We start from the raw sequence: 19,860 nt of genomic DNA on the forward strand, positions 1-19,860 counted from the left end.
CCTCCGTTACTTCCAGTGTCACTTTTCAGCTGACAAAGCCACTGTCCTAGCTTTTTCCGGTATCCCACTAGGTACGAAAAAAGGAATGGGGATAAGGGGGAGGAGGTACACGTTTCCAAGGAAACCAAGAGGTCTAGGCTCCCCTGGGGCTGACTGATCAGTGGGACGGCTGCTCCATTCCCACGCCCCCTGCGAATCCACCCCATCTCAGAGTGCTGCTGCCGAGGTGGGTGTCCAGTCCAATCCAGTAGTTGGGAGACAGCCGACAAAGGCACAGGCCGCTGGGCACAACGCGATGGTGACCGGCTTCTTGGCTCACACATGGCTGACACCCAGGCAGCCAAGGTGGCAGTAGTTTGCGCCCTGGAACCAATCAAGGGGCTTCCATGTGGGACCAAGTCAGACTTGAGACCTATCTATCAAGCTTGACTCCATTTTGAGGCACCTTTGAGAGGTTCTTGGAGAAGTCCAACCCTCCCTGAGGTCTTCTGGAGGTGACAGGATCTGGGTAACAATCCCTGAGCCCATGCGGTGGGCACTGGCAGTGCCAAGTGGGAACCCAGACACAGGGCTGGCTAGCCAAGGCATTGCGGTTCTCAGCCAGGAAGCCCCTGGCCAAGGTCCTGGTGGGTTAAGGCTGTGTTTCCATCAGGCATGAGGGAAGGCTGACACATTTGGTGGTACTGGGGGGAGTCTAACCTGGCCTCCTATTTCCTAACTGGCTCCAGTAGGAAAGCCTTGGTCCACTTCCTGGAGAACATCACCATCGTCAGAGTCTTAGGAACTCCACCAGCAGACACAGCCGCCCCTCCTTCAACAGTGTTTGACAAAGGCCCCCCGTTCCCAGTGGGGGTTCTGAACAGAAAAGAAGATCCCACTGGGGTATGTTATATGTACACACAGGGAAAAAAATTAAAAATAACAAAACTCGACAAGACAGTGTCCGTCCTCCCGGATGACTGTCCCGTTCCAGACTGCGTTCCTGGTGCTCCATCCAACAAGGGCCACCCAGCCTCACCAGGGACCCGCCCCTTCCCTGTTTTCTTCTCTGTTCAAGGCCAGGTTTTGCAGGAAGAGGAAGACCTGCCACCATGCACGGTCTCGGTTCTGCTGGTGCTGTAAGGGAAAGAGATGACCGTTAGGTGCCAGGCACCAGCTTAGAGCACAGGCTCCTTCCTGGATCCCAACCAAGCTTCCGTTGCCAGACCTCAGACTGGCACCGTTTTGCCATCCGGCAACCTGGGGGGACACGGGACAAAACTCCAAAGACAACTGGTGTTCGGGAGTTAAAAACACTAGGCCGGGCTGTGTGGACTGTGACGGGAGGGTCGGACTTTCTCCCCTGCTCGCAGGATTTTTCCAGAGTTTAGCCAAGTACTGCTTTTAATCAGATTGGCTCCTGAGCACACACACACACCCCCACCCCACCCCAAACTCAGCTGCATGAACAACAATCTTGCTTGAGCGAGAAAGACAAGAGTCCCTCCCTCTCCCTCATTCCAAAGGAACACAGAGAACAAGAGAGGGAAGAGGGGGAGCCTCCATCTGTAAGTGATTTGGCACTGTGAAGGTCAAGGGTTAATCTTCAATTTAAACCACACTGCTGAGGCAGCAAAAATCTGATTTCATCCAGTACAAACACACACACAGACATACACACACACACACACACACACACACACACACACACACACACACACACGTATGAGAGAGTCTGCCTTCTCCCCCCTTCAGCATCCCCGGCTCTAGGCTGCCCTTTTTATAGCCGCTTTTGACAGTAAGCCATAAATAATCCCTCTTGGCGCTCTTTCCTACTGACTGGAGCCAATTAAACGTTAAGCAAGAACACACTAGAAAACAAAACAAAAACAAAGAATGCACACCAGCTCTGGAGGTTATCCCAGGTCCTACCGGCAAGCTGGGAAGCTAGGGGGCAAAGGTCAGAGGTCAGAAGCACTAAGGTTTCGGGCTGCCGTCCTGTCCATACAGGTACCATTTCCCAGAGGCCAGCAGAGGCCTGGAGGGGACAAGGGAGTGCTGGAAGAGGAGGTCTTTGTTCTCTCCTTGGCTGCCGGGGGAGGAGGACAGGCTGGGGCCTCTCCACGGGGTTCTCAGTGGACAGGGGAATAAAAACCTAGTGTGCAGAACGGGGGCCAGCACAGGCTGGATTTAGATTCCTCCAGTGGCCCAGTCAGCAAGCAAGTTTATGTGAAGTGCCTGGGGGTGGGGTGATCCTCTCAGCTGTCTTTAACCACAACCACCAGCCCCTACCAGGTAACTCCTACTCACACGGGAGAAGGGTAAGACAAGCAGGTTTCCTGGACTTCTGGAGCTTCGAAGTTCCATCCAGCCTCAGATTTCCCCAGGGAACCAAGTAGGCTGTGGATCCCCTCCCCACCGCCCTCAGCCACAAAGAGAAATATGGTGTCCAACTAAGGTTGACACAGACTACCCCACATCCACAGCAATGTGTCCAAAGGAGTGTGGAGAATCAGTGAGTGAGTCATAGGCACAGTGCCCGCCAAGCGGGTTAAGGGAAGCAGGGTGTGTGTGCCACAGAGAAGCCTGGCAGAGGGTGCTGGGGAGACGGACGGACGGCTTCCTGGTGTTTTGTAAACAAAGATGAGTAAAAAGAGGAAACACGAGCCTTAACAAAGTCTGGTTCCAGTAGAGCAGCCTGAACTTCAGCTGCAAAGCTAGAGACCCAGGCCGGCAGCAGCTGGGAGGACTCCCGCCACCATGCCTCCCCAGCTGCCGAGTCCTCCCAGCTGCTGCCCACAACAGGTGCAGAGGTCATGAGTAGAACAGGAGACCCCGGGAAAAGACAGGTCCCTGGAGAGGCCAGTCTGCCGGCGTTGTGAATCGCCTCAGGTACCTGTTTGAAAAAGCCAAGTGGCAATACCAACTATGATTTCCAACAGTAACAGAAACAGACTGTGGTGATCCCATATGGAGCACTCTACAGTCCTTCTTCTTCTTCTTCTTCTTCTTCTTCTTCTTCTTCTTCTTCTTCTTCTTTATTTGAGATTTTCCCGCTCCCAGCCTTCCCCCCCACCCCGACCCACCCCGCATTCCCACCTCCTCCAAGGCAAGATCTCCCATGGGAAGTCAGCAGAGCCTGGTACATTCAGTTGAGGCAGGTCCAAGCCCCTCCTCCAGGCAGTGGGATGGGGACCTGTCCCTAGTGCATGAGCCGGCTTTCTGGAGCCTAGTGTCTATGGTGAGACTCTAGGCGCAGCCTTGGTGCGGTCCTGCTTCTTAAGGTGTGGTTCCCCAGGACAGCAGCCTCAGCACCATCAGGGATGCTCGACAGAAATGCGGACCCCTCGACTCAGAATGTGCATTTTCAACAAGATCCCCAGAATTCTGAGGTTCAAGGTACAGTAGAGAATAAAAAGCATTCTTCTGTTTATGTTAAGACCCATCGCCTCCCTACACCCTCTGGAATGGGTCTGTATTATCATGCCCAGAACCAAAGATCTCATCCAGTCATCACATGGCTAGTTAGGAGCAGGGACCGGCCTGAACCCAGAGCCATATCCCTACTTAAGATCACTGCGCATCATGTGCCACCAGCTGTCTCTCGCTGTGCCAGAGAAGAGCTGCCATCTTCCCTTCAGTACATCATCTCAAAATATCATGATGGCTAAGGAAGGAGACCATGAGTCTACGATCCAATGCCTGCACCAGCCCTATCTCCGTATGCCTTGCCTTCTCCCAGACTCTGTCGATGGAGGTCATTTGCTCAGATCCCCAGGTCCTTTGGGAGTGAGACAAGGAAATAATCTCACCCCATCATTTAGAGTCAGAGAAGCATGTGTGAGCTGGTGAGTGGTCAGTCAGGAGGGAGGAAGACTTTCAAGGGCTGGGGACAGGCATGAGTGTGGATGGTGGTGCACACACAGGCCAGCGCCATGCCTTTGCTCTGAGTTTTCAGGGCTCGCGACCTAGCAAGAAGGCACTAAGGGAGCTAGTTAGACCCTCAGATCAGGAATCAGTCGGGCTTTAGGCTGAATCTCTCGCTCCCTGTTTGTGAAAACTCACACTGGTGTTATATTAGATCTATAACTTCCAAACCCAACCATGTCACAAGACAGAGTGTCCCAGCCCCACCCATACCAACAAGGTCAGAATGTCCAGGAAAGAGGCCCAGGAATTTACATGCTGAACAAACTCCATTAGTAACAGTCTAAAAATCAGGAGAGGCAGACAGGCTGGATATCTAGGTGGTTAAAAGTGTACACTGCTCTTGCAGAGGACTGAAGTTTGGTTCCCAGCACCCACATCAGTGGCTCACAACCACCTCTAACTCTAGCTCCAGGAGACCTAATGCTGTGGTTTTCAAGGGCTCTTGCATCCCCATGCACATAATGCCCACCCCACACACACACATAAACACACTGTGGTGGTTTAAAAAAAAATGGCCCCCAAGGGGAGTAGCACTATTAGGAGGTGTGGCCTTATTGGAGGAAATGTGTCACTGTGGGGGCGGGCTTTGAGGTCTCTTTTGCTCAAGCTTCCCTCAGTGTGACATTCAGTCTACTTCCTGCTGCCTTCTGGTCAAGATGTAGCCAACACCACCTCTGCCTGCACACCACCATGCTCCCCACCATGATGATGATGGACTGAACCTCTGAAACTGTAAGTGAGCCACCCCTAATGAAATGTTTTCTTTATAAAAGTTGCTGTGGTCATGGTATCTCTTTGTAGCCATAAAAACCCTAACTAAGACACACATAATTAAAAATAATGAAAATAATATATATATATATATATATATATATATATATATATATATATATATTTAATCAGAAGGGGGCTGGGAATGAAGCTCAGTGGTAGACCACTTGCCTAGCACACATGGAGGTCCTGGGTTCAATCACCACAAAAATAAAGGGAAGAAAGAAAGGAAGGAAAAACTGAAAGAAAGAAAGAAAGAAAGAAAGAAAGAAAGAAAGGTCAGAAGGAAAATGTATTGTATATTTAAATATTCCTTGTAAAAACATCATAAAATACAAGCAATTACAGGGGAGGATATCAAAGCTACTACTGATCCTATGACCTAGAAGAAAACACTGCACAGCTTGGCACCTTCTTCAATGCCTTTTAACCTCTTTCCATCAAACCAATGTCTTACCCTGGTGGCCACACCAGAGGTGGATCCTGCCAGGTACTTCTGCAGCAGCCAGGCCACAGACAGCCTTCTGGAAACCACGGAGGTACTTTCCAACCCCAAGGAGTTTGTGACCACAATTGCCTTCAGGAGTACAGCACAGTGCCAAGGGCTCAGCAGTGCTTGAGCAGGCCTGGACACTGGCTGGGGAGGGCTGGCAGCCCGTCCCTGGGACCCTGAGCACTCCCAGGACATAAACCAAGCCTGCAATACTGCGCTTAGGTTTCTCCCGCACACCCCAAAATGGAAAGCAAGCTCCCACACACCAAGAGTCAAAGAGTACCCTGATTACAAGGAGTAACAACAAACAAAATATTTCTACAAGTCAAACAAAAGAGACTAATGAGAAAGGAAAGAAAAAGGACTTGAAAGGAAGCCAGAGAGAGAAACTGTGAGGAAGGAAGTCAGCCTCTACCAAACAGGATGAAGGATACAAAGACACCAAAAACAACAGAGAGCACGGGTCCTTCCAAAGGAGGGAGAGGGAAGGGGGACCTCTGAGTCTCAGGCACCCGGCCAGGCACTCAGCATATAATCCACCACTGAGGGCAAACTCCTGGAACAGGGCCCAGCTCTCCCAGGCTGGGCATGTGTGCCTCAGCCTGGGAGCTCCCAGAAACCACAAAGAGTGACCCAAAGATGAGAGATTGGGAAGGGGGAATGAAACACCCCAAAGCCTTCCTACTCACTAAGCTTTAAACCCAAGGGTGGAAGGAAAGAATAGAAAATGTTCAAGGGGCTGACTAAATGACTCAGCAGATAAGGGTGCTTGCCACCAAGCCTAATAGTCTGAGTTCAAGTCCTAGAACCCACAGGGCATGACAACAAATGCTTTTAATCCCAGCACTCAGGAGACAGAGACAGGCGGATCTCTGCATGCCTGGTTTATACAGCAAGTTCCAGAGACAGAGACAGGTGATCTCTGCATGCCTGGTTTATACAGCAAGTTCCAGAGACAGAGGCAGAGACAGGTGGATCTCTGTATGCCTGGTTTATACAGCAAGTTCCAGAGACAGAGGCAGAGACAGGTGGATCTCTGCATGCCTGGTTTATACAGCAAGTTCCAGAGACAGAGGCAGAGACAGGTGGATCTCTGCATGCCTGGTTTATACAGCAAGTTCCAAAGACAGAGGCAGAGACAGGTGGATCTCTGCATGCCTGGTTTATACAGCAAGTACCAGAGACAGAGACAGGTGGATCTCTGCATGCCTGGTTTATACAGCAAGTTCCAGGCCAGCCAGGGCCGTCTCAGAACAAACAAAAAACCTAGAATCCACAGAGTGGAAGGAGAGAGTCCTGCAGTTTGCTCTCTGACCTCCATTGCATACATAAGCAAAACCCAAACATTTCAAAAAGAAAAAAGAAAGCTGACAGAGCATGAGTAACCCCAGAGCCCAACCAGGGGTCAGTCTCTCTTCGCTGCTATGGCCGTGGAAGGGCATATATCACGGACAAGCATTTAAATTCCTACTGTGAACAAGGCACTACAACTGAATGTTTGGTGGCTCGTCCTGTGTAGTGGGGTAGCTGGAAGACACACTGTGGGTTCCCAGCCTATGCACATGGGACTGATGGCAGAAGAGTCAGTCCTGAAAGGTGACACGTCCATCCAAGGCCAGGAATACCTGGTCTGCCCGGGTGAAAAGATGCCCTTTATGTGATAGATTCAGCCTCTTGTCTGGGAGAGGCCAAAAAGTAAAGAGAGAAAAGAGAGAGGGAGAGAGAAAAAGTGAAATCTAGCTGGTTGTGGTACCTGACACAGTTAGATTACACCAATCAAACTCTGTTGGGTCCCCCAGGGCCTCCGCATTAAATACAAGCGTGCTCCCGGCCCTCCCTGGATAACAATCTCCCTCTGCCTCTCCCAGTCCAGATTCAATTCTGTCCTCTGGGGGCTTCATGTGTCTGTCACCAGTGTTCCAGAAGCTCCGGCAGAGCTAAAGTCACCCAAAGGATCAGAAGAGCTTTTCAAAAGACCTAACACTCGAAAAGCAAATTTACCAAACAGCAATTTGTACTAACACAGACAAAGTGTTTTCGTATCTCTTCAGCTGGTCACGGGACAGGTGGGTATCACCAACCTTGTTTTACAGACGGGGAAGCAAGGTCTCCCCAAAAATCACCCTAAGCAAGTCTGATGAGTTAACTCAAGCCCCTGGCTTCTGAATCCCAAGCTGTTCTTTTAAAAAAGAGAAGGAAAGAGGGAAGGAGGGAAGGAGGGAGGGAAGGAGAGAAAAGGCCTAGAAAGGTTAAGAGCGCTTGTTCTTGCAGAAGACCTGGGTTCAATTCCCAGCACCTACATGCCAGCTCATAACCAGCTCCAGGGGATCCGCTGCCCTCTTCTGGCCTCTGAGGGCAGCAGGCGTACACATATGTGGTATTATAGACATACATGCAGGCAAAACACCCATACAAGTTGATACAAGACACCCATTTACTTATTTACAGTGCTAGGGATGAAACAGTGCCTTGGGCATGTTAGGCAGGTACTCGACCTCTGAGTTGCCTCTCTGGTCCTACAGAACTTGTTTTCCCCTTAATATATTGCAGTGTTGGGACTGGAGAGATGGCTCAGTAAGAGTAAGAGCACTGGCTGCTTTTCCAGAGGACCTGGGTTTAATTCCCAGCACCCACATGGCAGCTCACACCTGTCTGTAACTCCAGTCCCAGGGGATCTGACACCATCACACAGACATATATCTAGGCAAAATACCAAGAACATAAAATACACACACACACACATATATATCACACACACACACACACACACACACACACACACACACACACACACACTGCAGTGTCAACTGGGCATGGTAGTGCAGACCTTTGATCTCTGAGTTCAAGACCAGCCTAGTCTACAGAGCTAGCTCCAGGACAGCCAGGGCTACACAGGGAAGGCCAGCCTGGTCTACAGAGTTAGTTCCAAGACAACCAGGGCTGCACAGGGAAACCCTGTCTTGGAAAAAAGATGGCAGTGTTTACTCACATTATGCAAATAGTATTACCTGTGCAAAGAGAACCACTGCTGAACTGCTCCCCTAGTATGCTTAAAGACATTGTTTCCAGATCATTAACTGTTCAGAAAGGATGATGTGGACCAGAAAACAAGAGGACTTTCAGAGGCAGAGCTAACTGGAGATCAAACAGAACTAGAGACTGGTTGAAATTAGGACTTCAGACCATGTTTTAAAACCACCCTCATTTACTTCAAAACGCAGACTTGCACGCTCTGCGTCACACCGGGATCTGCACACAGCCCCTTCTCATTCTCCTGTCACACTAGGAGACCACCCAGGCCCAGGCTGAAGGGAAGAGCCTGTAGCTGAGAGCAGAGACAATGATAAGGCAACCTTAGGAAAATTCCACTCTGCACAAGTTGGGAAAATGTTTTTGCTAAAGCCATTGAGGTTCTACGGAGCCCAGAGAGCTAAGAGTTATGAGGGATACAAAGGTGGTTCAGAATAATCTTGTTCTCACTTCTTTTACAGTCTAATGAGGAAGAAGTCAAGAGAACAGAATCAAGTACCATGAGTCGGACTGGTTAGGGTGATAAATGACAGCTCCAGCACATCCTTGCCCTCTGGCATGTGTTTGCCAAGAAGGAGGATGGTGGGGTGGGAAGATCATGGTTTTACAATCAACCCAAACGTCCCAGCTCTGCAGAGGAACTTAGGCACGAGCTCTGCTTCTATCAGCCTGTGTGCTACAAAATAGGAACAGTGGGTCTGGAAGTTCAAGGCTGCTCTGAGGATTAAAGGAGAAACTCTACATTCGCCCTCGGGCCTGGTGGCAGCACCCAGCAGCTTGGGCACATTCTACTGGTGAGCCTGCCCCTGCCCGACAAGCACCAGCTCCTGGCCAGATGCATGCATTCCTTGGGACAGGCCAGCCTTCCTATTTTGAGAGGGCTCACAGTAGCCAGAGGCTGCTGGGCTCAGGTTCCAAGGCTCTCAAGCTAACTTGGGGTCTGACACCCAGAGGGTCATCCAGGGATCCAGGGAGGCCCTGCCCTGCCCAGACACCCCATGATTAGCAACATAGCAAAATGGAAAAGGAAAGAGAGACTCCTTGCCAAGGGCTTTCTCAGCACAGGCATCAGTACGAACAGGATGTCAGGGCTGCCAAAGCAAAGCCGACTCTTCTCCAAGGAAGAAAGGGCAGCCTAGAACAGCCACTTCTTGGCTGGAGGCTGGCAGGGCTTCCTCTGACACAGCTGGAAGTCACTGGGGGCCAAGTGGCTGGGCAGGAGACAGTGCTGTGGAACCCTACCCACACGCCGACCTCCACAGCCTGGAGGTCGAAACTCCTGACTCCCTCACCCAGCTCCCGCGGGGTGTCTCAGTTTCCCTCTATCTCAGACCAGCTCCGTGAGGCCACGGGGTAAGTCCTGAAGAGTTCTGGAGGGAAGTGGTAGTGTCTCGGTCGCTGAGGAGGCAGACAGGCAGGAGGCCAGGAGGGGCAGGCCAGCAGCAGGTTGGAAGGGTTCACAGCTGTGGAGACTGAACCCCCAGGCTCAGTCTCAACTTCGAGCTTTTGCAGCTGGCTCCTCTTCTTTGTCTGTCTGGGGTCAGTCTGCTGGGCAGGACAAGGCAGGCTGGGCAAGGACAAGGCTTGGAACCCTCCTCTTAGTACACAGGCGGGCTGTTCTTGCTTTGGTCATGGAATGTGCCCTCTTGACTTGCCAGGCATGGATCAAAAGGCAAACCGGGCACTTTTCTTTATGCTTCTTTGTGCTTCCTCCAATCCTGTCTTCCCACCACCTCCCCCCCACCCACCCTGAAAACACACCAAAGCTAACTGCCATCCCCACGGCCTGCCTTGGTGGGCAGGGAGGGATGAACTGCCCGGAACTAAAAGGCCTTCTCTTGGAAGAAAGAACAGTCAGGTGCAGAGTGTGTGGGGAACTCGGCCTCCAGTCTGCCACGCTGATGACTCAGAAGCTAAATATAGCGAGTGATATAAACAGAGCCAGCCACAGAGCAAACACAGGGCCCCCAAGCCCCAGCACAGGCTCTCACGAACACTGAGCTCTCAGCGACCCCTCCCCCAGCCCCACTCTTCCCCTAGCACTGTCCTGCATAGACCTCCTACCCCTGGGATAGAAGATGGTTTCCTGGGGGGGGGGGGGGGGACTTCTCACTCTAGGACAAATCTCTGGGGCCTCTGGACAGGGCTGTTCTCTCTAGAGCCTGAGTGACCTCATTAGCCATGGTCTCTGCTCCAGAAAACCACTCACCAACATGGAGAGCATCCTAAGGGTCAGAAAGCAGTCAGGGACTCCCAGAACAAAGAATCCAGGATGCTGGGCAGAGATCCAGATGCTAGGTGATGAACCATGCAAACGCCAATCTGGGTACAACTTCCAAAAGAGCGCCCCAAGAATTATAAAGTCAGGTCCAAGCAAAATCCCAAATTCCTGGTATATGTGTGCACACACTAGGTAAGCTTTCTACCGCTGATCTATTCCTTGCTTTCTGTTTGAGACAGGGTCTTACTAAGCTGGCCTGGTGGTCCCTAAACTTGTGACCCTCCTGCCTTGCTCCAGCCTTGCTAATAGCATGTGTTCAACTCTCCAAGCTACCGTAGTTTCTTGGTTTTGTTTTTTGCAGTCCTGAGCATCAAAGCCAGGGCCTCCAGGCTGCTAGGCAAGCCTCTGATGCCCACCTGAGTGAGCTACAAGCCCTGGCCAATAGTGCTTTTATTACAGTTCCCAAAAGCTTTTCATAGCAACCTTGCAAGGTTAGCTTTGGAACCTGAGGTCCGGACCAGGAAAATGATTCGCTCAGAAACACAGCTTGGGTAAGTGGCAGGAAGGCACTTCTTCCCAGACCTGCTTGAAAGTCCCCATCCTTCCTTTGATATTACAAATGAAGAGGGTTTCAATCAAGGGCTTGGAAGTTTCCTTAGATTTCATTTTCCAAAATACCGAATTACTATTTAGGGAATTTCTAAATCTGCTTTTTTTCTGAATGGAGCCACTCCTGGGCCTAGTGAGAGAAAGAAAATTCCAACACAAAGAATCCTAACCCACTTGTTCACTTATTCAAGGGCCCACAGTAGCTTTTATCTATTTATTTATTTATTTATTTATTTATTTATTTATTTATTTGAGCTTCTCAACACTGTCTAGAAATATCGCTTCAGACCCGGCCACAGGGAAGGAAAGAAGGTACCAATTATCCCTAGGCCCACACTGGCTGGAGGAGTCACTCACAGAGAACACAGAGAAACAGAGGCTCCGACCTTCTGACCAGGGCAGCTGTGAGTTTGTCAGGAACTGAATCTGATCCCCCCCCCCACCCCCTGCCTCCACAGAGAAACTGGAGGGGTCACCCTCTCAGAACCCAAACCTAAGTGCATGCCTCTCAAAGAGGTACTAGAGATCCCTGCTGCAGCCTGCCAGCCAAAAGGAACAGAACGGGAGCCTCCCACTGCCCCAGCAGAAAGAGGTGAAAAAGATTTCCTTTAAACTGGACCCAGTGATGCATGCCTGTAATCCCGGAACTCGGGGAGACTGAAGCCGGTTTAAGTTAGGTTTAAGTTAAATAGCAAGACCCTGTCGCACCTACTCAACACCAAAAGGAAGGAAGGAGGAGGGAGGAGGGAGGGAGGAAAGAGGAAAGGAGAGAGAGGAAGGAGGAACCTTTTACCTCCACTACATCACCTCCAACTTTCTCAGTTTCAGAAACCCAAGGAACCAGCAGCGAACAGCACCTGATGATGTCTGCCTATAGATTCTTGCCCATGAACCCAGAGGAGCCACTCTGAGCCAGCCACTTGGGAACCAGGTTAGCCTTCCCCCTCGACACACGCCTCAGGAAATACAGTGAGATAACAAGTGGCGTAGAGATAGGTATAAGGGATGTGGCCAACATAAACTATCACCCAGGACAGTTTGAAACCTGCTGCCCTGGGACCACAACTGATACACCCAATCTGCCGGCATGCCACGCTACATCTTTGTCATGTCCCACATCTCCCTGTGCAGGAAATGGAGAAAGTAAAAGAGGAATAATAATAACAACTGGGGGACTAGAGGGAGAACTCAGCTGGCTGAGTGCTTGCCTAGCATACAGGAAGCCATGGGTTTGGTCCCCAGCACCACAAAAATGGAGCATAGTCGTCCAAATCTGCAATCTCAGCACTTAAGAAGTGGATCATAAGTTAAAGGCCATCCTCAGCTACATAGCGAGTTCATGGTCAGCCTGGGCTAAGACTATGTACATAATAACATTAATAATAATAATAATAATAACAACTGAAGTCTATTACAAGGACTAAAGGGCAACTAACACTCTTGTGTAATTCTCCTTCCAACCTCTTGGGGGCGCTCCGGATGAGATGCTAGCACCTCATCTAGAACTGACCTGTACCCTCAAAGAAGCAGCCCTAAACTGGGAGAAAGGTATCAGTCAGTGAAGAGCAGGGGACATTGTTGTGGAATAGAATATTAGTTTAACTATGTAAAGATGCGTTGCATCTGTTTATGCTGTATTTATTTAACTAGGTAAAGATGTGTTGCTGTTTCAACTTGCCTGCCTAAGGCACCTGATTGGTCTAATAAAAAGCTGAATGGCCAATAGCTAGGCAGAGGAGGGATGGGCAGGAATGGCGGGAAGAGAGAAAAGGGGAGGGGAGGGCAGCCAGCTGGGGCCCAGCCTGCCAGACTTAGACACGGAGGAAGCAGGAAAGCAGGATGGACAGTCCGTAGATGAGGTAAAGGAGCCTGGGGCAGCACGTAGATGAATAGAAATGGGTTAGTGTAGGAAAAAAAAAAAACTGGCTAGAAACAAGCCTAAAGCTAAGGCCAAGCATTCATAATTAAGAAGTCTCTGTGTCATGATGTGGGGGCTGGGCAGCCCAAGAAATTCTGCTACAGGAGACCTCAGGATAGGGTCTCCTCCTGAACTTTGGTCCAGCAGCAAGGAGGCCTCTAGCCTGGTCTCCAGTATGTCAGGGCTCACTAACGGACAGGGGACTATCCTGGGAAACAGCTGCTGAGAGAGGCCAGATTAGTGTGAATGAAGAAAGAACGTCTTCCAGATGTGCTCTAGATGAGGCTAAAGACTACAGCCACTGTCTTCCCACCCGTGCCAGTACTAGGACCAAACGCCATGAGCCGGGCTGAGACACAGACCTGTACAACCAAGGCGGATGACATGGGAAGGAAGGAGGCCAAGAGACTGAAAGCAGGAATCAGGAGTCTACACATGGACTGCAGGGGACTCACTAAGCCACGTCTGTACAGTGTAACCACAGAGGGGATGAGGACTGCGGCCGGGCCACAGCAATTAGCCAGGCTGCCTTATAACCTAATCACAGGGCCGCCCTCTTTCCAAATCACTTAAGGGCTGGGGAAACCCATCAGAAATAGCTGTGGCCCCAGACTCCCGACAGAGAAGTATACCAATAACACCCTGTGGCCTGTTCTCAGAAAACTCAAGGTCCATGTCCTCTACCCACTGCTGCTGGCAATGGTTTGCTCACAAGTCAAAGTTATTACTACCAATAACTGTTCTGGTCATCTGAAGTTACCCATCTAATCCCAGGTTGTGTCCAACCATGATAGTTATTTGTTCTGTGATCTACACACACACACACACACACACACACATGCGCGCGCGCACACGCACTGCTAGGGTAGGAACACAGTCCTATAGGTAGAGATTGTGTTCATTTCCTTGTGTTGTGGCTTTGCCAGGTAGTTATCTGTACCAGCAAGGATCCAGCTTCAGGCTCCACCCCTGCCTTGGCAGCTATCCAAAAAGCCAGCCTGTCTGGGAAGGGTTAAGCACCTGGGGGCCCAGCACAGACGGTGGCTGGGCTGTGGAGCAGGACAGCCTCCCATCCATGGCACACCGGGCTCCCGCACGAGCCTGCCAGCCGCCGCCTTTGTTGATGGACTCTGCCACATGCTCGGCTGACATGCGATGCTCCACCCTGGCGGGGCTGGTGCCAGGCTGCCGGCCAAGCACCAGGCAGAGCGCCCCGCCGGCCGCCGGTCGCAGGTCTGGGGAGACTCTGAGGTACAATCTCCAGAGTCCTGGGCCTGGGTTCCCAGACACAGACAGTGAGTGGCTCTCCAGCTGGAAAGTGTCAGGTTGCAACCGGTTCCACCACTTTCCCCCACTCATGGCCCCATCTCAGGACTGATTACCGGTTTCCCACTGTTCCTCAGCCAGGCACACCCCCAACTGCTCAGTTTCACTTCAGCATTCTACAAGAGACAAGCCCCCAACTTGGGTCTGGGGAGTTTGTCCAACCAGACTGCAGGAAGCCATCCCATGGGCAGGGAGGGATCGCAGTATCGTCCCACCTCTTGTGAAGCTAAGTAGGCAGCTGGAACTCTCAAGGACATGAGTACTCAACTAATTGTGCCTACCCAGTCCATCATAATGACAGTAGCCAAGGCCAAAACTCTGAAACATAGCCTGAGGCCTGGCAACTCTTGGGTTACTTACAAGAGGACAAAGGCAAGCCCTGGCTTCCCAGCGCCAACAGCCTCGAGCCCCCCCACCCCCACCCCCACCCCCACCGCCCCCCAAACCCTCAGGCCTACTTGTTGTATATGAAGCCGATGAAACTGGTCTGCAATGCACTGAAGCTTTCTGGCGATCTGTACCTCTGCTCGATGTTGCCACTGTCCCTCGGGGGGCTGCTCCCCAAGGGGCAAGCCTGCAGGGAAACTGGCAGGGAGCGGAAGCCTGTAGCCAGCATTGCCTGCAAAGACAGAGGATCCACATCTCAGCATTTTCTACCCCTACCCTACCTTCTCCATTGTCAACCCTTTCTGGCCAAGACCTGGAGTTGCTGGTAAATCTTAGGATAGAAGGAGGAGGAAGCAGCCTGCCTGCCTTTACCAGGGCATTCTGCCAAACTCGGAGAGCTGCCCAAGGATAGAAAAGTTGGTACGAGGGCTGAGAGTGTAGCTTAGATGTAGCTGAATATTTAGCACACTCGAGGGTGTTCTCTCTCTCTCTCTCTCTCTCTCTCTCTCTCTCTCTCTCTCTCTCACACACACACACACACACACACACACACATTTATCCTGGAAAAAACAGAGAAGAATATAGACCCTGCCTTCTCCTCCATGCTCAGTACCATGGCATAGCACAGGGTGCTAATGTGTACAACGAACACGCCAATCTTCTGTCATTTATCAAGCTATACTTGACCTCCATGTATTATTCGTGTAGTGGCAGGTTGAAGCTGTTCTCTGGTTCCTGGGTTGAGTAAAGCAGACAGAGAAAAGAAAAACAAACAAACAAACAAAAAACCCCAAAAGTGTCTTCATTTTTCTAGTACAGTTAAGGAAAGCTGGGCTCAGCACTCAAAGATCAGAGTAGCAGCAGAAAAGCCAGGGAGAAAACTCCTGAGGCTGCCCCCAGCAGCCAGGTCGGCTCACCGAGTGCTGGCCCCAGAATGGCCGCTGGGGGCGCCTGCCACCTCCTGCCTCCTCCCTCTTCCAGCCCGAAGCAGGCCTCATCCAGCTCCTCAGACTCCCGCCAGAACTGCTTTTCCAGAAGTGCCCTATGGGCAGTTAGTTCCCTCTGATTAACTGCAGCGGCTTCTCAGTCTGCTCCCGCGGACACAGCAGGATGACCTCTGAACCTCTACCCTCCCTCCACAGGCCAGTGTGCTAAAAGAAGAAAACAGACCGAGTGTCTAATCCTGCCCTTTTGCCAGAGGAGGGCCTATTTCTCATAAAACAAACCATTTAAGCCCACAAATGAAGGGGTCGTGTCTGATTTGGCCTTGGAAACAGCCCCTCTGCTGGCACTGAGCCCAGGCGGGCCCAACCTCTTTCTCCAGTTCCCCTTCCAAGCACAGAAAGTCCCAAGTGACAACTCAAAGCCACCTTCTGTCTTCAGGAACCTTCCCTATAAGACCTGGCTGGGCTTCTCCTTGAGTGGCAACAGTGACACTTAACACTCCCTTCCCCTTCGTGAAAGACAAATCAGCACCCGGGCCCCAAAGGCAGAGTCACTGAGAAGACAGAGGATGTGACAGGAGACTGCATGGACCCAAGGATCCCTCCAGGGAGAAACAGAAAGAACAAAGGAATTTGTCCTTTGAGGGGCCAAGCACAGGTGGAGAAGGCTGAAAGTTGATGGATGGATGGATCGATCGATAGCCTGGCTGTTCAGCTTGGGGAAGGAAGTAGTAACGAGCAGGTTTGGGAAGGGAAAGTCCCCTCATTTCCCCCAATGTCTAAGGCTAAGAGCACTCACCGTAAAAGAGTCTCTGGGGTTCCTCTGTCACCCCGCAAGGCAGCATAACACCCTGGCTTGGGGAAGCTGGGCTGAGGGTCTGGGTGGCCTTGTCTTCCTGGCTTATGGGCCGGAGCCCAGGACCACAGCAGTGAGTGAGAGGGAAGAGCTGGAGCCGGCTGAGGGGGCAATCCAGCTGGCTCTGGGCAAACAGGTCAGCAGAGAGCAAGCTCCCAGGTTGTGTCCCTGGCTCCCCATCCTCTGGCTGGAACACATCGTCTTCCAGCTCCTCCACACACTGCGGTGGCTCCATCTCTCCTGTCAGAGAACAATGGAGGTATGTGGGATGCTGGCCTACTGAGGCCAGACCAAGGATTCCCCTCCCTCCATCCTTTCCCACTCTTCTCATTTGAGGGAACCACGCCAGCTTCCGACCATACACAACCTTGGTAATAAAACACTGCCAAGAGTGATAGTCACCCCTAAAATGTGGGCCTCCCCAATGGTCAGGGCCCTTCCATACATCCTCCCTGTGCCCACCAGGGCCGTCTTTTCCCACCTCCTCTGACCGAGGCTGATCACAGAGTTTGACACTGAGGACTGTAAGCAAGGGGTGGGATCAGGTGCTTCCACAGGGTTCCTGGGAAAATATAAGGAAGACTAGCCTCTGTAAGTGACTGTGGGGGCCCGGAAGGGGACAATGACTGACTGTACAAAGTGCTCACAACACACATATGTACACACACACACACACACACACACACACACACACACCCTAAGGAGGAACCTCCAAGCTCTCGCCTAAGTCTGAGCTGAACTCCAGGCTTGGCAGCAAAAACAAAAGCCACCAGCAATGGTACAGCAGCCAGGTTCCCTCCTGACGTGCTTAGCCCCACCCTACCGCACGTCTCCACCCCCCTCCTTTCACAACACAACAAGCAGGCTCGGTGGTGTGGTGAGTGTCCTGGAACAGGGGACCTAAGTTAGTCACTCTGGCTGCCTAGCTCAGCTCTCTCCCAGAGGAGCAGAACTGCCTGCCCACCACAGGTTAACCTTGAGGGTTGGATCGGCCTCTAGCAAAGAGTCCGGCTAATTCTACCCACTAATCTCCATGACTTCAAATCCTCATCCACTCCGCCCCCCATTCCTGCCAGAGCTGAACCTGAGATAGGTGCAAGGTGCCTCACAGAAGGAAGTGAAATTCAGCCCTCTTGCTGTGCTTTCTCTCACTGCCTACACTGCGGGGCTGCTTCTTCGTGTTAAGTTCCTCTCGCTCCACCTGACGGCTCATGAAATTCTGCACTTGGACTCACCCAGCAGCCTGAGCTTCCAAGCGTGCCCCTGGGGCAACCAGAAGCATCAGCAAGCACCCGAATCGTCAAGGCAATGCAAAAACAAATTTTGTCATCTTCGGACTCTGCTAGAGATTCCCAGGAGTTCAGACACCCCAATGTCTTGCCTTTGAAAGACAAGCCAAGTGGTTTGTGGGTTTTAAAAGAAATCTTAAAAAAAAAAAAAAAAAAACCTTTGTCTTTAAAGAAATCTGTTGAGTTCAGAAACCTTCCTTTCCTAAATGCGAGTGTCTCTCCACCTCATCCCATCCCTGAGCTATCTGTGGTCTTGTCTCTGCTCTCTTCCCTGGAGAATAATGCCATGCCCGTAAGGATGGCAAAGCAGACATCTTTGGATATTGTTCCAATTGGTAAGGGGGAACTCCAGCTTATCAGCAACAGAAAAATCAAGTTTCCAGATAAAAGGACCAAGAGCTGTCACCTAGCAGGGGTTCTTCTGTCCTTCACCCCCTCTCTGCAGGCTGGCAATCCCAACCAAAGTAGGGACCCTCCAGAGCCAATCACAAGTAGGAGTCATTGTCTTGGTGTTTCTTTTGATGCCTATCACTCCCCTCCCCCTCCCAGCAAAGCCCCAAAGTTCAACCCTTGCCTTGACTGGACAGTGGGGGAGGTGCAGCCAGAGGGTGTGACTCTGAAAACGCGGAGACCCCCCCCCCCAACTCTGCACAAGATCTGCAGGTGTGAGCCTCCGAGAGGTTCTGGGCAAAGACAAATGTAAACTGGGGAAAAGTAGAGACCCTCAGCTTCTCTGAGCTAAAGTGGTGATGTCCAGGCTGGTAGGAAGAGAGTATTTCCTGAGAGCACAGCCAGAGAACGCTTTATTCCTAGCAAAGGGATTAAAGTCCGCTGGAGCCATCCCAGAGCCTCAGAGCTCCAACTGGGATGCTCAATTAAAACCCCTCCGCTTCTTAGGAGATGGCACTAGCCAGATACCTTGAACCTCAATAGTGGCTAAGATCTCAGAACACACGCGCGCACACACACAAGCGCACACACACCTGGGTGACTCCAGGACAGAGTCTCAGCCTCCGAGTCGTGATGCCAGGGCTCTGCGCCAGGGTCCAGGGTGACGAGCACTCGGGGGGCTTGGCGCCCACACTCGATAGGGAAGGAGGGGGCAAACTCCAGCTGTTAAGAAGAGGACCCTTAAGACTACGCAGGGAGGCAAAATGCACCACAACTCATGGCCCCACCCCAAAGTCAGACCCGGAGACCAGAGCGTTCCGGGCGCTTGGCAGCGTACCCCAGGGTCACTGGCCCACCTACTCTCAACTCTGAGTTCCAAATGTTTCCCGAAAGCCTCGCTTGGAACAGCACGCCCAAATTTGTGCTTTGCACCCGGTTTCCACATCCCGGCACCCCAACTCCTCATGGTCACCCCAGATGCCCGCAATCCACACCCTTCCCGGGCCCCCACGCGCCGCGCGACTCCGCTCCCCACTTCCCGGAGGAGGTACGATCCAACTCCGCCTGGCCCCCGGCCGCCCGGGCGCTCACCGGGCTGCGGCGGGAGGCGGTGGTACGAGCTAGGGCAGCGGCTGCTGCAGGCGCGAGCTGGCGCGAGAGGAGGCCACGGCGCACCGCGCGGTATTGTTTCCAAAATACGCCCGCTCCGGGCATCCCGCAAACAGCTGATGAGGCTCCGCCCCTCTTCGCGTCACTCCAAACAATTGACCAATGACAAGTGGAGCTCCAAGTCTCAGGCTGGGCAGCTGCCAGGGACAGTCACTAATGTACGAACCTTCCCTTGGAAACACTGTAAGGGGCCGAGCGCATTTCTGACCTTGGCCAGAAGCGCAATTGTAGCGTAGTGTCGGGCGAGGATTCGTTTCCTAAGGCAGGCCTCAGAAGCACCCGAGAGTCCCTGGGTTCTCCACTAGGTGGGGGGACAGGGCGCCCAAGTGACTTTTGTCTACTTGGAAATGGGCTGAAGAATTATTGCGGGGCTTCTAGAAAGCCGGCTCAGGAGAAGGCTGGGAGCTTTCAGAGGCTTGCAACTTGTAGTGGGAAAAACGAGTTGTCAGTCCCTAACGGAAAAAAAAAATGCCTTCTCGCCTGCTTGGGCGGGTCCGAGGAAAGCTGGAGGAGAACACGTGTGTCCTTGTCTGTAACCAAATGACAT

General features: G+C 51.9%; 1 protein-coding gene across 1 annotated transcript; it reads right to left on the reverse strand.

Annotated features, from left to right (window-relative positions):
* Nucleotides 1-257: 257 nt before the first annotated feature.
* Bmf (Bcl2 modifying factor) lies at nt 258-19,358 on the reverse strand. The gene is made up of 5 exons (XM_059261134.1): nt 19,236-19,358; nt 18,737-18,866; nt 16,408-16,704; nt 14,736-14,896; nt 258-1,116 (listed from the first exon to the last, which is right to left on the reverse strand). The coding sequence occupies exons 1-5, from the start codon at nt 19,356-19,358 to the stop codon at nt 1,015-1,017; spliced, it is 813 nt and encodes a 270-aa protein (XP_059117117.1). The 3' UTR covers nt 258-1,014.
* Nucleotides 19,359-19,860: the final 502 nt, after the last annotated feature.

This window comes from Peromyscus eremicus, chromosome 4, assembly GCF_949786415.1.
Source record: "Peromyscus eremicus chromosome 4, PerEre_H2_v1, whole genome shotgun sequence".
NCBI classification, from domain to species: domain Eukaryota; kingdom Metazoa; phylum Chordata; class Mammalia; order Rodentia; family Cricetidae; genus Peromyscus; species Peromyscus eremicus.

Coding starts and splice junctions, on each gene's coding strand:
- Bmf (XM_059261134.1), bottom strand. CDS start 19,358: ATGCCCGGAGCGGGCGTATTTTGGAAACAATACCGCGCGGTGCGCCGT. Junction 16,705..18,736: donor TCTGTCCTGGAGTCACCCAG/GTGTGTGTGCGC, acceptor GTTCTCTGACAG/GAGAGATGGAGCCACCGCAG. Junction 14,897..16,407: donor ACCCCAGAGACTCTTTTACG/GTGAGTGCTCTT, acceptor CTGTCTTTGCAG/GCAATGCTGGCTACAGGCTT.